Source organism: Rhopalosiphum maidis, chromosome 2, assembly GCF_003676215.2.
Source record: "Rhopalosiphum maidis isolate BTI-1 chromosome 2, ASM367621v3, whole genome shotgun sequence".
In the NCBI taxonomy this organism is placed as follows: domain Eukaryota; kingdom Metazoa; phylum Arthropoda; class Insecta; order Hemiptera; family Aphididae; genus Rhopalosiphum; species Rhopalosiphum maidis.
Window position 1 is genome coordinate 42,553,911 of NC_040878.1, and position 17,727 is coordinate 42,571,637.

At 26.2% G+C, this 17,727-nt stretch overlaps 1 protein-coding gene across 1 annotated transcript in view; it reads left to right on the top strand.

Moving 5' to 3' along the window:
• The first annotated feature begins 2,174 nt into the window (after nucleotides 1-2,174).
• Nucleotides 2,175-17,727, top strand: part of LOC113553481 (rap1 GTPase-activating protein 1) — a 157,306-nt gene continuing 141,753 nt past the window's right edge. The window contains exon 1 of the mRNA XM_026956833.1: nucleotides 2,175-2,368. Within this exon, the coding sequence (XP_026812634.1) occupies nucleotides 2,175-2,368 (194 nt within the window). The remainder of the gene's footprint in view (nucleotides 2,369-17,727) is intronic.

Genomic DNA, 17,727 nt, shown 5'->3' on the forward strand with positions numbered 1-17,727 from the left:
TTAGTTAGTCAATTTTTTAGAGATCATCGCGGCAATGTTTCTGTAAACGTCAAATTAATATAAATGTTTGGGTGAAATTATGATTTTCTATGAAAATATATATACATATATATTTTATATAATAGTTAATAGTTATGTTATTTTAATCCCTTTTAAAATCTATAGAATCACCTGGTTATTAGCGATTTGATCTGAATACTAATATTTTTTATAAGGACTTGGATTATTAATTGCACGTTTGATTAATTTAACAATATCCTTGCTTAGATCATCTATATAGATGATTTTAAGAAAGATAGATTTACCATTTAGGATATTAATTAATGAAGGATACGGTTTGTAGTTACATTGCTATGTACACATTATACTCTCTAGTCGACACTTAAGTCGATATGAGTAATAAACTGCAATATTTTAGTTCTAAAGGTATAACCGATACTCGACTACTGATATAACTGATTTTAAGAAAGATAGATTTAGGATATTAATTACTGAAATAGGTATACAGTTTGCAGTTACATTACAGTTTACATTTTATTGTCTAGTCAATACTACAGTCGGTATATGAATAATAAATAATAATCAACTAATAAGCTGCTATATTTTATTTCTGAAGGTACAACTGATGCTCGTAGTAATAGCTCGGGATTCGCTATTGTTATTGTTCTTGCGCATTATGCCATTATAAAATCATACAATACACACGTCGTATAATAACATAGTATAATTTGAAGGTTGTTAATTTGTAAATGTATTTAAAATAGTTATTATAGTTTGATTAAATATATTATTTTTAAGTATTTAGATGGACGTAAGAACTATCTTAATTGCCAACTTGTAAATACTATTACTTGTCTTCAGGTTTCCTTTATACCATATCACTATGTTAGCATTCGAATAAGTTTTTATTTTATGTTTTATGTGTTTTTTTTTTTTTTGATCGAGCGCAGGCAAAATAGTCAACAGTTGAAAATCACCATTTTTTTGTCGGTATTTTGTATTTTTTTTTTTTTTAAATTTCAAATTTCTCAAATAAGTATTGTATAAATAATTGTTTGATGTACTCAAAACTGTAAGTAGTATTCATACATTATAATAGTGGCGAAGCTTGTGTTTTTAGTTGGGGAGACGTTGAATAAAATTACACTAATACCACGCTTGGATTCCTCCCTTTCTATTTTACCCATTCGATAATCAATTTTTTTTCGTACGAGTAGTTATTAATGATTCCATCGTTCGAAATGATGACATAAATGTAAATCATCAGCCGCGGAGACAAACCATAATACAAAAACAACAACATCGAGAAGCGCGTAGGTGCCCATCGGCTATCGGTAATGGCGATTTACAGGGGACGGTGGCGTGACGACGGGACGGCGATGTCGATAATTCGGAGGACATCATCCGAACAGCGAGACCGTGTCTCTCACACCGAAGACAGTAGACCCCGTCAAAATCCCCCCCTCCCCCTGTACCGCGCGCGCCGGATAACTGGCAGTTATAGTTGCGCCGTGACGTCTCCCAGTGGTGTGAACACTCTCGAAGACTGCGACTGCGCAACGGGAAACCGATTTCGACGAACATCAAAACGCGTATCGTTATCGCAATACAAACGACGTGAACACCTGTAAACGTTTTACGGAACGAAATCGTTCGTCCCGCGCCGTAGTTTCTTAGCGGGTAGACGTCGTCGTCGCGTTGCCTCCCGTGACGCTACGCCGCTGCACTGTGATGTTACGCGCAGTACGGTTGTCCATGGGCCACAGCCGTCGTCGGGTGGCCGCCCGAAATAGGTTTCGGGCGCAACACGTAACCGCGACGTGTGTATACACGTATGTTGTGTGTGCGTGTGCGCGCGTGTGCGTGTGCGTGCGCGTATGAATCGTCTAACGTTCATCACGAGCACAGGACCTGCGGCCGATACGCGGTTGCCGGGGCGACGGCGCGCCGTGTACCGCAGCCCAGGGCCTTATTTATTTGGCGCGCCGCCGCCACCAGTGGCATCGGGACCGGCGACACGCGCGCATACACTGCACCGGCTCCACGCGGAAAACACATCGCGCCCGTATACCGTCGCTGGGTCCGGCGGCGTCGGGGATCGCGCGATTCGCCCGCGGCGGGGGGGCCCCCACGGCGTCAGCGAGCGGGGGGGGACACGATAACAGGTGCGCGGGATGCGGCGCCGCGACTGCACCGACGCCGGCGAACCACCGGACGCCCTGGACTGGGACCTGGACCTGAACCTGGAGCTGGAGCTCCGGGACGACCAACAGTCCAGGCTGTACCGTTACCTGTCCGAGGGGCACAGGCCCAGGTACAGGAACGAGCCGCCGAGGAGGGCGGCCACGGTCACGGCGCTAGCCAACAGGTCAGTGTGTCGGTCGGCGACGGAATTAAAACGTCTGATTACGAATCAATAGCAATAACACGTTTTTTTTTTTATTATCGCGCGCCGTTGTTTGTCAATCGTTATCGCCGTCGAGGTGTTTGTGAGGAATACACAATGCGATGACATTTTTTTTTTCTTTTGATCGCGACAACAATGTTGCAGCGCTCCGGGGGCCCAGTCGCTACTGTCCTGCATGCTCGCACACATTTATTTTTTTTTACCGTAATGATTTATCACGTACATTGAAACCTTTATGTACGGAATTCGATTCTTCGCATTTTTAAACTATCGGGAGATATAGGCACACGTACTATTTCGACGATAAGTAATAAAAAAAAAAACCCCATTATTTGGCAATCAGTAGACAACATAATAGCTAATAATATAGTATTATGAATAAATTCGTTGTTTTATATTTAATAAAATACCTGATTACTGTATTAGTCATACTAGTAAACTGCTTTTATTGGGTAACGTCGTTTCACCGTTTAATTTAATAACAATAGTCTAGGTACGGTATCTCATTTGTTTGAGTTCAAAAGTAATAATTTTTCACATTTCATTGATATTGAAAAAATGTATACCAAAACATTTTTCTGTTCATACGTTTAATGTCAAATATTTATTGATACTTTAATTTTTAACTAGATTTTTTGGAATTCTCTAAATAAATTGACATTTAACGTCATAAAAATATAAAATATACCCTAATCCTTGTTAATTAACCTATCATATTAATTTATATTATACGAACGCATCATACGATATAGTATTATACACTCGGATTGCTTCATGTATTTAAGAAAATAAAAGATAACACAATATAAATTTGCTCTTGATATTTATAAAAATCGTTTGAATATTTCATCTTGTGATATACAGTTAGTTGAACACTTGTTCAAATTATTTTTTTTTTATTATTTATTAAAATTATTTAAGGCTTCAAATACTACATGGTCTATTATTAATTTGCTCAAATTGTTTCCTATATACTTTTAACATTCGTGTATAATAGGTATTGCTATAGTTCGATTTTTCTAAATAAACTTTTGTTGATCTCGTGTCGAATGTTTTCGTTAACTCCAAACCAAGGCCGTATCCGGTGGAAGATTAAAGGTTCAACTCCGCCGCCCCCCAGCCCCAATCATCTACTGATAATTTATTCTGATTAGGGTCTTGTTCAAAATCTAACATTAATTTATAAATTTCAGATTACAAATTTACAAAATCCTTATAACAATTAATAGTGGTGCTTATTGTATTAACAACGAAAGGAAAAATAACAATTATATATGTTAGCGGCAATGCGTATAATATATGTACAATTTGATCAATTGTAGTATTATGTTGTTGTTAATTATTTTTAATCTCAACAAAATTATCTCAATGACAGTATAACATGATATTATGTATTATTTCATAACATTACAATGTATTTATTATTACGTAAATAACAGAAAAATTTGAGAAGATTAAATAGTTTATCACACAATATCATAAAAAAATACTTTGAAAATATAAATCATACGAATAACCAAGCTTTACAAACTTTATCATATCTATAATATATAACAACCAATCGTATGTTCAAATTAATCGATAGATCAATTTATAATTCGTGATTACCTAAATAATATACTGTATATTATTATTACGGTGTATGATATTAAATATAAATTATAAATAGCTATGTTTTTCAGATTATTATCCAATGTTTTTTTTAAATAATTTTGTTTTCGTTATATTATATACTACTTATACGTAACGTATAGGATTGTTAATGATAATATAATAACATTTTTTGATAAATGATATGGTTCGCTTATAAAGCGATTGATATGATTAATTATGCTAAGTGTTTCATACTAAATCAGTTTGACAAGATTCAATCAAACATAATAAATTTATTAGATTTTCAACAATCAGTTAAAATTTAATTGGCTTTAAACATATATAAGCATAATACATTAATACAAATCTATTTATGTACAATATTTGCCATTTTTTTCCTGATAAATTAAGCAGAAATTTGAATTAAGTAGGTAATAGGTTCTTTTGTTTGATTCAGTATTTATAATTTTGTTCGTAATTTACGGTGATTTGGATTATCCCGTGGGCGGATTAAACGGTGACCGTATAATACTCATCCCGGAATATTATTTTTATCAAGTACTTTTTTCACCCCCTCTCTCCTTATTTCGTTAAAAATCATAAAAATCCCAATGTATATATAATCAGTAACAACCTAATGATTTGATTGCAATATATATGTTTAAAGTTTAATATGATACTTTTTTTTTTTTGATTTTCATTGATAGAATATTTGTAAAGGAGATATTTTTATTAATATTTAGTTTTTGGAAAAATATAATTTATTTTAATAAACCTAGTGTCATAAGATGCACGTGACATAAAATATTATGTTTAGTAAAATGTTTTCTAGCTCAATCTGTTTATGTTGATACCGTTAGTTTTTCATTAAAAAGAGCTGTGTTTGGCTATAATATAATATTATTATTGTTGTTATCGTATACACACCCTTACACTATTATAATAACTATAATATTTACTCATGCGTATACATAACTACTATACGTTTTTGTCTAGTAACAATTTTTGTATTGAATCTTTGATGTTCCTTTATTTCTTTTTAAAATATTATACTAATTTTAGCTGTTTTTCAGAAAGCAATGCAAATATGTTTATCTTATTCATATTTTTATGTTAATATACCTACCGAAGATTACTTCTAAATTTTAATACGTGGTTCGTATAAGACGAATTTTCAATTTGAATTTAAAGGTGTGTTTTTAAGTGTTTACGAGGGGGAAAGTAGGTTGAAAGGGGCATGATGATTGACCTTTTTCCTTGTACGACAGTGGCGATAACAGACACTGTATTAAATCAAAACAAAAAAGGTTCTTAACGAAAAAAAGGCACTTCTCTACTTATATTTACTATACCTTTAATTAATGCTTAATAGTTATAATATCTGTGTCCTATACCGATATCACATTAGTGATATTGATGTATATACGTTCAATAAGTTGATAATGATTTACTGGATATTTATCATCAAAAGCACATCATTCATTTCCTTATGATTATTGTCACGTTTGTAAATTATTAATTTTGGGTAAATGTAAAGGTGTATTACAAAATATTTGGAAATTGGGTGAATATGACAAAATTAATCCCAGAGTATTAGGTTAGCGATTAATCGAAAATGTTTTATCTTAAGTGTGTTAAGATTAAAAACTTTTATTTGATATAAACAACGATACTAAAAATAACAAAACATTTAAATTTAATTTAAAAATTAAAATAAATAAATTTGATTAATAAAAAAAAAATAAAATAATAAATAAACATATTGTACATAATATAAACTGACTTATAGATTTAAATGTAAAATATTTATGACTCACCTTTGGTATTATAATTCATATAAACATTTTTATTTTTTTTTTTATCTAAATACTAGTCATTTTTATGAGTATCTAACAAGATTTTAAAAACTAGAGGACTTTATTTAATTTTTAAATATTGCTTACACTCAATATTTGATACCATATTTCATAGTGCTAAAATAACAATACATGTTTAATTCATCTCACTGAAATATTAAGTTATATTTACGAAGTTAATTCAGTTAATTTGAAAAATATTTTATGTAAATAAATTTTATGTAAGAGTAAATATGCACATATTATTTATATTTATATAATATTCATGATAAAATATGAATTTAACATTAAAAAACATTATGATTCTTAATTTTATTTATATGTAATAGTTATTCAATATATTTTATATTTTTTTAAATAGGATTTTTTTCAACATAGCATATCAGGACTTATCACATATAAATAAATATAAAATAATGGAACTTGCATTTTAATGATACATTTTATAATCTTTTATTTGTTAATAATAACGTACTAAAAATATTTTCAGCAAATTATTTTAATATTAGCTGTATAAACCCGATAGAATGTTATCAAAAAATCAAAATATCGTACAAAATCATTGAATCATTAAATTAATTGTGAAGAAGTACAAGATTTAATTTAGACGTAATACAAATTATAAAATCAAAAAATATGGATTAAAATGTATTTTATATAGCTTAGCTGAACTATAGATTCATAATATTTCAAAAATAAATGTTGACACAATATAATATATATATAGACATGATCCGTTATTATTATTGTAAATATTTATTATCCCTACAGTGTTACAACCACGGTTGTACTGATATCTACAATCATAGTAATAATTTTTGTTTAAATAATTTTAATCGTCGAGTACGTATAATTGGAATAGCTAATATAATTAATATAATATATAAATATTTTATATATAGTGAGGGTACCTACTACCTAATATTCATGGATTAAAATAACATTATGATTTATGATTTACGTGTATTTATATCCTAAAGATTATATTTTCTTTAACGCATCATAGTTTATAAAATTGTATTAGTTGTCTCTGTTTATTTAATAGGTATAGATCAATATTACTTTATACAACACATTCTTTTTATTTGTAGTTGAATGGTTTAATAGGTTAATTTGGACAATACAATAATAACTAAGAGTAATAGTTAATAAATAATAATCGATAATATAATATTGTATAATACTATATAAATACGCTTGTTTTTTAAACACATTATTATAATAAGTTCAAAACTTAAATATTTTAAATATTGGAAAAAACGTCATGTTATTTCTACAATAGTTAATATTTTTCTAAATTAGATCACACAGCTACACAAGTAAGTACATATGAATGTTTGTTGAATAATGAATGTAGAGTGGTTTTGGCGTTTTGCCTTATAGGTTTAGTCGGTTTAGGTTTAGACATGCAGTGTGTATAAAATTGATATAAATGTCGTACTAACATCATTATGTGCGTTGTAGTAATATTTGAAATTTGGTTAATTGGGGTTTCCTCCGGATTATACATCAGTGTTTACCTGCTGATGTGCCGGAATGGGTATGGACCAGTTGCGCCTAAAACAAAATTTGTAATTTATGATTAATGTATTCATTGTGCTCCTTATATTTTAGGTCAGTAAATCAATTGTGTTTATCTCATAGATTAACTTCCAGATATTAAAAATATGTTGTTTTCCAAATTAATTCCATCAAATTGAATCATCATATTATATTATAAATTTAAACTATATATATTAAAATAATTGAAAATCAAAAACTTATATTATACTAATTAATTACTGAGCGACTGGTTAAATATTTGTTTTCGAAAAAAAAATATTCTTTGATTTAAAATGTTAAGAGCTGATTTGGAGCTAATTTTTACGAAATGTCATCATACCTACTATAAACAAATAAAAAGTATGAATTTGAGCGATACCATTAGAAGTACACAAAATCAAGTTTCCAATTTTGCAAGCTTTTTATCGGCTTAATCGGTTCATTGGATTCTACAATACTTTACGATATAGGGTACGCAATGATAATACTTATTATTCAAGGCCGGACCTATGGGGGGTTTTGGGACTTCTACCCCTCCTACTTTGAACATTTTTTTGGGTACGGCCCTGCTATACTATTAGATACTAGTATATCAATATAATATGTATATAGTATATTCAGTACATTATACAGATATGTAATTGTTATTTATTTTTATTATATTGAAATATCTAAGTGTTTATTACTATATGTTTTTATTTAATTTAAGTAAAGTAATTAAAGTTGTACTGAATACAATAAATGTTAATTATACATAATTAAAATATAATTGATTAATGCCTATTATTTAATGCAAGTATTGGTAAATCGTATAACACCGTTAAAATAACCCTGAAAATTACCAAACATAATTATTGGTCTATGAACCCTAAAAATAATCGAACACAATTAGTTTATCAATCCTGAAAATATCCGAACGCAATAAATTGGTGTACAAAAAGATCATTTTAAGCGCAATTGTTGAACTCCCATCGGGATTTGTTTGCTTGGACAATATATTTTTTTATTGAATAATTATGTTACTAAATGTATTTTCATTAACTAATAATATTATTATTTTTCATGGTTGTGTATGATTGGTATAAATGCAAACAATATATAGGTACCTAAAACTTATCGTATTATATACATTTCTATAGTTATGTAAAATAAAAATAAAAAATATGTTCTCAACGAATGTCATAAATAATTGATACAACTTACTAAAAAAAAAAAAATAATAATGACTTAAAAATGTACAAAATAGAAAATAATTTATAAATAATGTATTTTTATTTTAAAGACATATATAATTCTATAAGCTATAAGTGTTAAATTGTCCAAACAATTTATCCAATATCATTAAAGTATTATTGCCATACATGTTTCAAAGTTTAATAAAAATAATATACATAGTTTATCCATATTGATTGAGTTGTTAATTCTCTAAAATTAACAAGACTTTATCCACACCCAAATTGTTATCATCCCAGCGACTGTTGTCTATTTTGTCTGATATCCAACGCCGGATTATGTGTAATTGATGTGTATTTTAGTTAAATCCATAGAAGAATAATTGCCCGTAAGATATAATATTATAAATTTTAATTCTTTACAGTCGTGATTACAAATAAAAAAAAAAACAAGGTTATAACTTGTAAAAGTAGCTATTTATACTAAAAATATTCGTTAAAACTATAAACTTAATACATTTACTCAAGTATAAGCTATAGCAAAATCAAACTACGTTTTCCTATTGCAACTTAGTAATTTTGTTATAAAACTTTAAAACATTAATATACATAAATACATTTTAGTTACAGCGTATAATACTGAAAATATTAAAACAACAATATTTTTAAATATTCCATAGTAACAGTAGTTATTTTGATCATTCCCAAGTCATACATTATTATCATATTATGAAAAATTTGATAAGTTAAAAATAATATTAATATGTATCTTTAATAATATATAAATTTTTTTTTAAATAAACAAAAACTTACATTTATGAAAAATTTAATTATTTATATCTATATAATTTGTTTTTTTTTTTTATTATTATTAACCGTTAAAAATTTAAAAATCACTCTCTTATTATTTTCGAACCACACACGCGATTCATGTCACAATAATAATAGAGGTCAACTGATGCGCGACCGAAAACCACTCCAGAGTGTTGATTCTTTGTTGCAGTATTTTTGCCTCCCCTAAAAAAGGGGTTCACACATTTTTTTATTCGCATTATTCAAAATATTCCCCCGGTAGCTACTATAACAATAGAAAATTTCTTTAGCCGTCTGGATTGGTAGTGGCGAGTGGACAACAATAAAAATCTCCCTCACGAATACAACTTTTTTCTCTTGAATTGGATATCGAATATTAAAATTATTTTGGGAACCTCATTTTTTGTTTATCAATTTTTTCAGTTCAAGTTGTATTTGAAAAATAAAACAAGAGAAATATTAAATACAATTTATCTAAACAAAACTCATATAATATAAGAACGTGACATAGTAAATCACGTTTTTAATTTAGACGATGAAACGTGGTTTTATTTGACGAAACGCGAATTGAGGAGTGAAACCCTTAAGGGCTTACTTCTTTTGTAAAGCCAATGCCAATCAGAGGAAGTTTTCATTTTTTTTTCATTTTCAAGGAGATGTTTGTACACGCAGCAGCAAGTAATCAAATATAGACAGGAGAAACCAAACAATTGAGTACTCGACAAAGATTTAAGATAACGTCTATAAAATAGTTATTTATAATAGTTTTATTATATATAGTTTTGTACAACAATGGAGGTTTACTCACTTTACTCATTTCTAAATCTTTCTTTTTAAATGGAAGCCACCTAAAAAAAAAAAAAAACAGCCAATATCAGTAGGTAAGAACTAAGTATATGACTTTCTAAGTTCACTTTATCTTAAACTACAATGAAAGATAACGAATCAGAATTCATATGTTTATAGTATTAATTAACTGAATTGTAATATTTTAGTTCATTACAATTTCTACTATAAATATGCTGTAATAGTTTCATATTTAATACCATTATCGTTTAATAATTTATAATATGATGCTAGTTTTTCATATATAGTCTATAAATTATATGATATGTATATATATATATATATATTTACGCACTCTAACTGTCTAATATAAGATGAGCTGACTAGAAAAATTATTATTTAATATAAACATTTTAATTTGTTTTTTATTACACCAATTTTTCTTTGCTTTAGTTTGTAAAATACAATAATTAATAAAAAAATTGATAACGTTACGATAAGTAAGAAAATGAGTTTATGAATTTATTAGTAATCTATTCCTTTATGTTTCTGTCATAATACGTTGTTAAAAAAGTATATGTTTCTATAATTGATGATTATGAGAATATATTATAATACCTCAATACCTCATATAGATACAATATATACTTTTATGCTAGTGTTATGAATTTACTAAACAATATTAAAATGATGAATTCATTAAATTTCAATAGAATGAATAATCAAATAATATACCCTTGTATATAGCCACGTGCTAAAACTGAATTAATTCAAAATCTATTAGGGTACTCTACATCTCTACGTTACCGGAGGGTCCAGTTTTGTAGTATTTTTGAAGGGACAGATCAAAAGAAAAAAAATGTATAAATAATAATAATAATAATAATGATAGTGAAAAACTAACCGATATTTAATTCATATTAAACTGTAACGACAATTTAGGACAATCGATCACAGCTACAAAAAATGCAAAAGCATACAAATAAGCGATTACCCTTCTCTTATATAAAAAGTTCAGTTTTGTCATTGCATATTTTTTTATACGTCATCATCACTGATTCAGAAGTCATTTATCAAAATCAGTATTTTACATTTGATTCGGAAGTGAAAATTAACAAAGAAGTTGAGTAAAAAAAAATTGTGCAAATAATTTTATCCCCCTCCTTCTATCAATACATACATTAATGGCTAGTGACAATGATAGACGATGGGCAACTTTGTTATTAAAATAATAATTTTTTTGATAACGAACTATTTCTATTGTTAATGTTTATGTATATTGTACATGATAATGTTTGTGAATCTTATAAAAATGAAAATATAATGAAAAAAAAAAATGTTCGGCATATTTTAAACTTTCCTATCTACTAATTATAAGTTTTTATGACATAATATAATTATTATGAATAACGTTGTATTACATTTTTAACCATTAAATGTTTAAATTAGAAAAATGTTGATGTTTTTTTCAAAATATTGAATTTAAGGACTTATTATAAGAATACCGTGGAAATGTATGTTTGATAATTTTTTATTGGGTTATAGAAAACGTTTAATAATCCTTGGAATAAATTTTCAAGGTTTTTATTTAAAAAAAAATAAAAAAACTATCACACATTAAGTGAAACAAATTTTTAAAATATCTATAAATAGTACAAGAAACCTAAAATATTTTGAAAGCTATATCATTTTAAGTAAATTCTAATATTAAAATTTGATACATTTTTTTTGTCTTAATAATTATTCAACTTTGAATTATAACAAATATTTATTTTGTATAAAACTGGTTTTGTTTATCCCATTATTTCATATATTTTTCAGTTTATCATGGTAAAAGTATCACATCTCTATAATACTGTATACAATTTTTAGTATTTTTTGAATTACAAAATGAATTGGTGTATAAAAATAATTGGTGATTAGTAAGTATTTCCGTAGTTTTAGCTTATCCCTATTATTTAAATACGAGGAATTTTTATTTTTAATGCCCCAACTAAAATGTCTAACCTAACTTGATCCAATTTTCTATCCAAACTTTCTTAACATTTAAGAGTGAACTAATCTTTAAGATTCAAGCTAACATCAGATGCAAAAAAAAAAGAAAAACTTTATCACACACTCGTATTTTTCAGAAACCAATATATTTACGGCTCCCGCGCTCAGAATCTAAAATTGATTGAATTTTATTAAGAATATATTAACTGTGCATTTATTTATTGGGAATTATTATATTAATTATAATAATTTTAAGTAGGACTTATATTTTAAGAGATTTGTTAAAAAAAATAATAATCATGTATTTATATTGTTTTGACACCATGTCAATATAATTACGTGTAAATAATTACAATTTGTGTGTTTAACGAAAGTCTGATTATTTTTTATTATTTATTTTATTTTAAAAGCAAGCCAATCTTCAATAATATTTTTAAATCATAACATTGGATAAAAATAAAATGTTATTGTTTATGATGAAATTGTGTAGGTAGCTAAATAGTTAAATAGCTGCAGTATTAAAGATATATATCTTTGGTCTCAGGATGCGTTTATAGTTGAATAATATCTTTCGATAAAAATTAAGTACTTCAAAGTGGAGGTGCTTTAACATGATTCATGAACTATAATAATAGTTACTTATATTAAATTGAAAAAAAGCTATGATTTTTAATATTTAAATTAAAAAATGAAATAACGATTATACTTATTTATTTATGTAATTTATTATTTACATAACCTTAACAAGTATATCATTTTTAATTCTTATAAAATTAAGCAAATCATTTATATTATATGATATATCAGCTGATTAAAAAAAAGAAAATTAACTCATTTCAAACATATAAATAAATTAGTTAAAAGTAAGACATATTATAAAATAAGACGAGCCTAGTATATACTGCTTGAGAACGTGGTAATAAAAACTTAAGTAAAAATGTCCATACAGTAAAATTATTATTTACTTTACAGGATAACTTCCTTATGATCACATTAAGTTGTGTGTGAGTTATGAGGATTACCATGGTCCGAATTTTAATGAGGTTAAAACAGGAACCGGAATGTGCGTAGAATATACCCTTGCTTATGTTTGGACTGTCACAAAACAAACAGCCCGCCCTACATCGCATTAAAAATACATAAATAAAAAATTTCTCCCCGGTATTTATACTATTATTACAGTGTATTTGTAATTAAACCCCCACTGGATTGCTCACGACACTTATGATTATTATTTTTCAGGCATAAATCATAAACCTTAACAATAGTTACAGCTTGGACGCACCCTCAGTTTGTTGACAATGAAAGGGCGAAACTAGAATTTTATTCTAGTCACTTTGAATATTATATATTAACGGATTTTATGCAAACAAAAGCAAAAGGAGTGGTCACGAGTATTTATGGTCATATCATTACAGTTCAGTGTCCATACGTTTAGACTATAAAATATTGTCGTAGGTATAAAATATAAATTATAATTCACATTATATAAGTGTATTTGTATTAGTCTGTTTTGACAATAACATAATAGTCGATTCCTAAACTAATTTATTAATTTCCGTAAATACTATTTAATGAAGTATTGAATAAGTGATTCATCTAAAGAGACACGATTCCATACAAAATGTCTAAATAACGTCTTATCCGTGTTTATTGTGCTAGTCATTTTTAAATCCTGAATAGTTATTTATGAAGTTGAATAATTATATCATTTCAGAATTATAGTTCAATTCAAGGAAATATACAAAATATTATATTTTGTTTAAGACAGTTTCAGTAGGTACCGGTAAACTTGGTCTGATACTTGCATACTCAATATGCTTTAAAAGTTGAACGTTATTAATATGTATACATGTCTAATAATTGTCTATATATTTTTATTGTTAAGACAAACCTCGTCATTAGAGCCACAGCCTGACATTCTTATACCTATATAATATCAATGTATTAAGATATATTTTTTTTTATACAATAAAATATAATAGATTTTATTATAATAAAAGTATAATGACTACTGAAAAATTAATATGTCGAAAAGCCATTAGATATAAATTATAAGCTTTACATTGTAAATTTATCAAAACTTATTATAATGAAATTATTACATTATTAAGATTGCATAGAAATAGTTCAAGGAAAATGTTAAAAAATAAAGTTTATTTTTATCCGAATATTTAATTAAATGCATCTATTCAATAGTTCATGGACTTATTTATTTAATCATTTTAAAAACCTTAGTTGAATTCTAATCAGTAACTTAATTAAAAAAATATAAAAAAGATTTATATAGATTATATATTCCACCCCGCAAAAAATAATTTCACTATTTGTAGATCTTATTACCGGTAAAATTTTAGAAGTCTATATATTTCCATTCACTTTTAGGATTAACTACCTAAAATTATACTTTTTGAGTTTCATAAAATTGTTTTTAAATAATTTTAGTAATTTTAAACATTTACAGTTATTTATAAAGAACATAATTATTATGTATCTAGATAATGTATGCAATTATTTGTTTTAACATCTTAAACTTATCGGTATCATTTAAGTTTGCAATATATTCAGGATTTATGGATAATGACTAACTACTAAAGTAATCATTGTATTCAATGTGTGAATAATTAAATAATCCATTAATACGCCCGAAAATAATATCTACTGTATTAATATTTTAAATGTATAATGATATCTACACATTATAATTATTTTTATTGAGGTTAATTACAATGTATAAATAATAATAAAAAAAAAAAGGAAAATGAAAAGTAAACTATTTATTAATTCTCAGTTTTTATAGATATAGTTATTTATATGTTAATAATGTATAGCATCATATATTATAGTTGTCTTAAAAGCGATATTTATAACATAAAGGTTTGTTTATAAGATGTTTGCTCATCTTACCAAAATACATTCATTTCTCATTAAATATTTGTACAAACTAGTTAAATATTTATAAAATTATATGAATAATAAAAAAAAAAAAGATAAATAAAGTATAAATTATTTATAAGAAACAAAATAAACAATACACTTGGAAAAAAAAAATTATCAAGAAAAAATAAAAATATTATTAGAATGAAATTAATAAAAAGCTGCTTAAGCACAGGTGATGCGCAATTAGTATACGGAGTTCAATTTCGTTCATATTGTATATTGTGAAAGCAATGATAAATTATTGCAGTTAAAAAAATATTCTTAGTGAGATTATAAGGTAAATAGAGCATAAATGATGAATTAAATTTTTTTTAAATATTTTAATACCTATGTTTACTTGAACTAACTTTTGCCTAAATCATCCATGTGATTATTAGGTACCATAATATAATATGACATATTATTGTTTCAATACAAATATATAATAAAATGGTATAAAATTTAAATAGTTTAAAATTTCTACGCATTAATATACTTTATAAATTACAAATAAAATTACTAAAACCATTAGATTTTAAACTTCAAATGTCTCTATAAATATTGTTTCTAAATATATTATCGACATATTCGAATTGGCGTTGGAATAGCTTATATGGAACAATGTCTTAAATTTTCAGGCTGTTTGATTTACATCCTAAAATTATTTAATGTATAAATCGAAAACAAATTTAGAGAGTATACGTTTTTAATGTTGACAAATAGCACAAAAAGATCAAAAATACCTACTTGGAAATTCCAAATCTAAACAGCTATTCAATATCTTAGTCGGTTTAAAAATACATTAAAATTAATATTAAATATCATTTTGTACCAATGTTTATATTTTAATAAATTTAATTTAAACATTTTTCCTCGTTGGATTTTCTAAGATAGAAAAATATTAAACAACAAAATATTTTGTAGCCCTATGTTATCCTTTGCTATATATATTGATTATATAGTAAAGTAGTATAGTTTACTATATAATCAATGCTAAAGTAATCATTATTTTTGATTAAAAAAAAATTCATATTCAAGCGTTTTTCATTATAAACATGTGATAGCTTATTATTCAAAAAACCTAATACAACATGAAGGATATTATTTCATGAAATTATTTTAGATCATTTTGAGTAATTACAATTAGTTTTATTATAGGTCCTATACGGGTCCAATAAGTGTGATTCTTTGAATATATCTATTACACTGTGGACATTTAGTATTATTTATCTTGCTTTTACAATATATATGGGTTATTAAGCATTTAAAAACACTTTCTAATAATTTAACTTAGATATGTTGCAATTTCGCAAAACAATATACTTTGATATCTAACAAAAATTGTCAACAAATTTTGTATGTTCAACATAAAAATACGATTAGCGTAATAGACAATACAAACTATATCAATATTAATTTTTCAAATATAATATTATTAATATACGTGTATATACCGTGTATTTTAGTACAAAATCTATGATACGAATGAAATTACTATATTATTTACTTATATCTAAATAATTTTACAAAACTAAGTGTTATTATAATAATATTAATAAACTTAATAACTTTTCTCAAATTAATCAAAATTTTAAAATATTAGTTATACTTAGTTAGAATTGTGATTATGCTAGAAAAGATTGTAGAATAGAACCAAGATCAAATTATAAAAGAGTTTGCCTGGAAGTTCTCGACTTAAGAATTCGTTGTATATACGTTCATGACCATGTTTACTAAAATTAAAATTAAGAGAGAAAAACCTTTACAGAAGATTCTTGCTTGAACAGTTTCTTCAATGTTCTGTAAAACGCAGTGATGCACCCTGTTATGAGTGAGAGAATAAGTCAATAACCAATATTCGTTTGAGTTATGTAGGTATAACAAAATTTAAAAGAAATTAAATGGGTGTATATTATTTTTTTTTATAAATTACTACTTTTTTTATTTGAATATAATTTATTTTAAATATGTTATGTTTAGAAAATTGTAGTTTTTTTGTTATATGTGTACATGATAAGTTTATAGGTATGTTCTACTTGATTTTATGAACATGCAATATTTAGCAATTATTTATGAAATCACATTTATTTTTAATTCAAAATAAAATATCTATATAATTTATTAAGCTATTATTAAATTTAGATAAGTTTTTAAATTATTAGATATCTAAAAAATAATTTATTTTTAATTTCTAAAATGAATAAAAATTATAAATTTTAAATGACCTATTAAGTATAAAGCATTCTTTATACAATATAACACCTTTTTCAACTTTTTACAATTAATGTATAGGTGTTGAAAGAGTTCAGTACAGCCAGACAGTTTTAACAAAAGAAAGGGGGTAAATGTATGACTATAATTCAAAATATATATACTTATAGAATTATTTGAAGCGTGACTCAAAATTTTGAAATATTAATTCAAATATCTACAAACTATTTGAACTATTTAAAACATAATTTAAATTTTTTGCAATATTTGTATCACAATAAGTAATAACAAGAATGATTGATTATTATTATTATTGTTAGTTTGAGCATGATTGTAGAACACGCCGTGTACGTACGTAATTTAATATATCAATGTCATCTTGACTTGGTAATTATTTATAAATGCTACCTAAATTGTATTTTATTTTATTCAT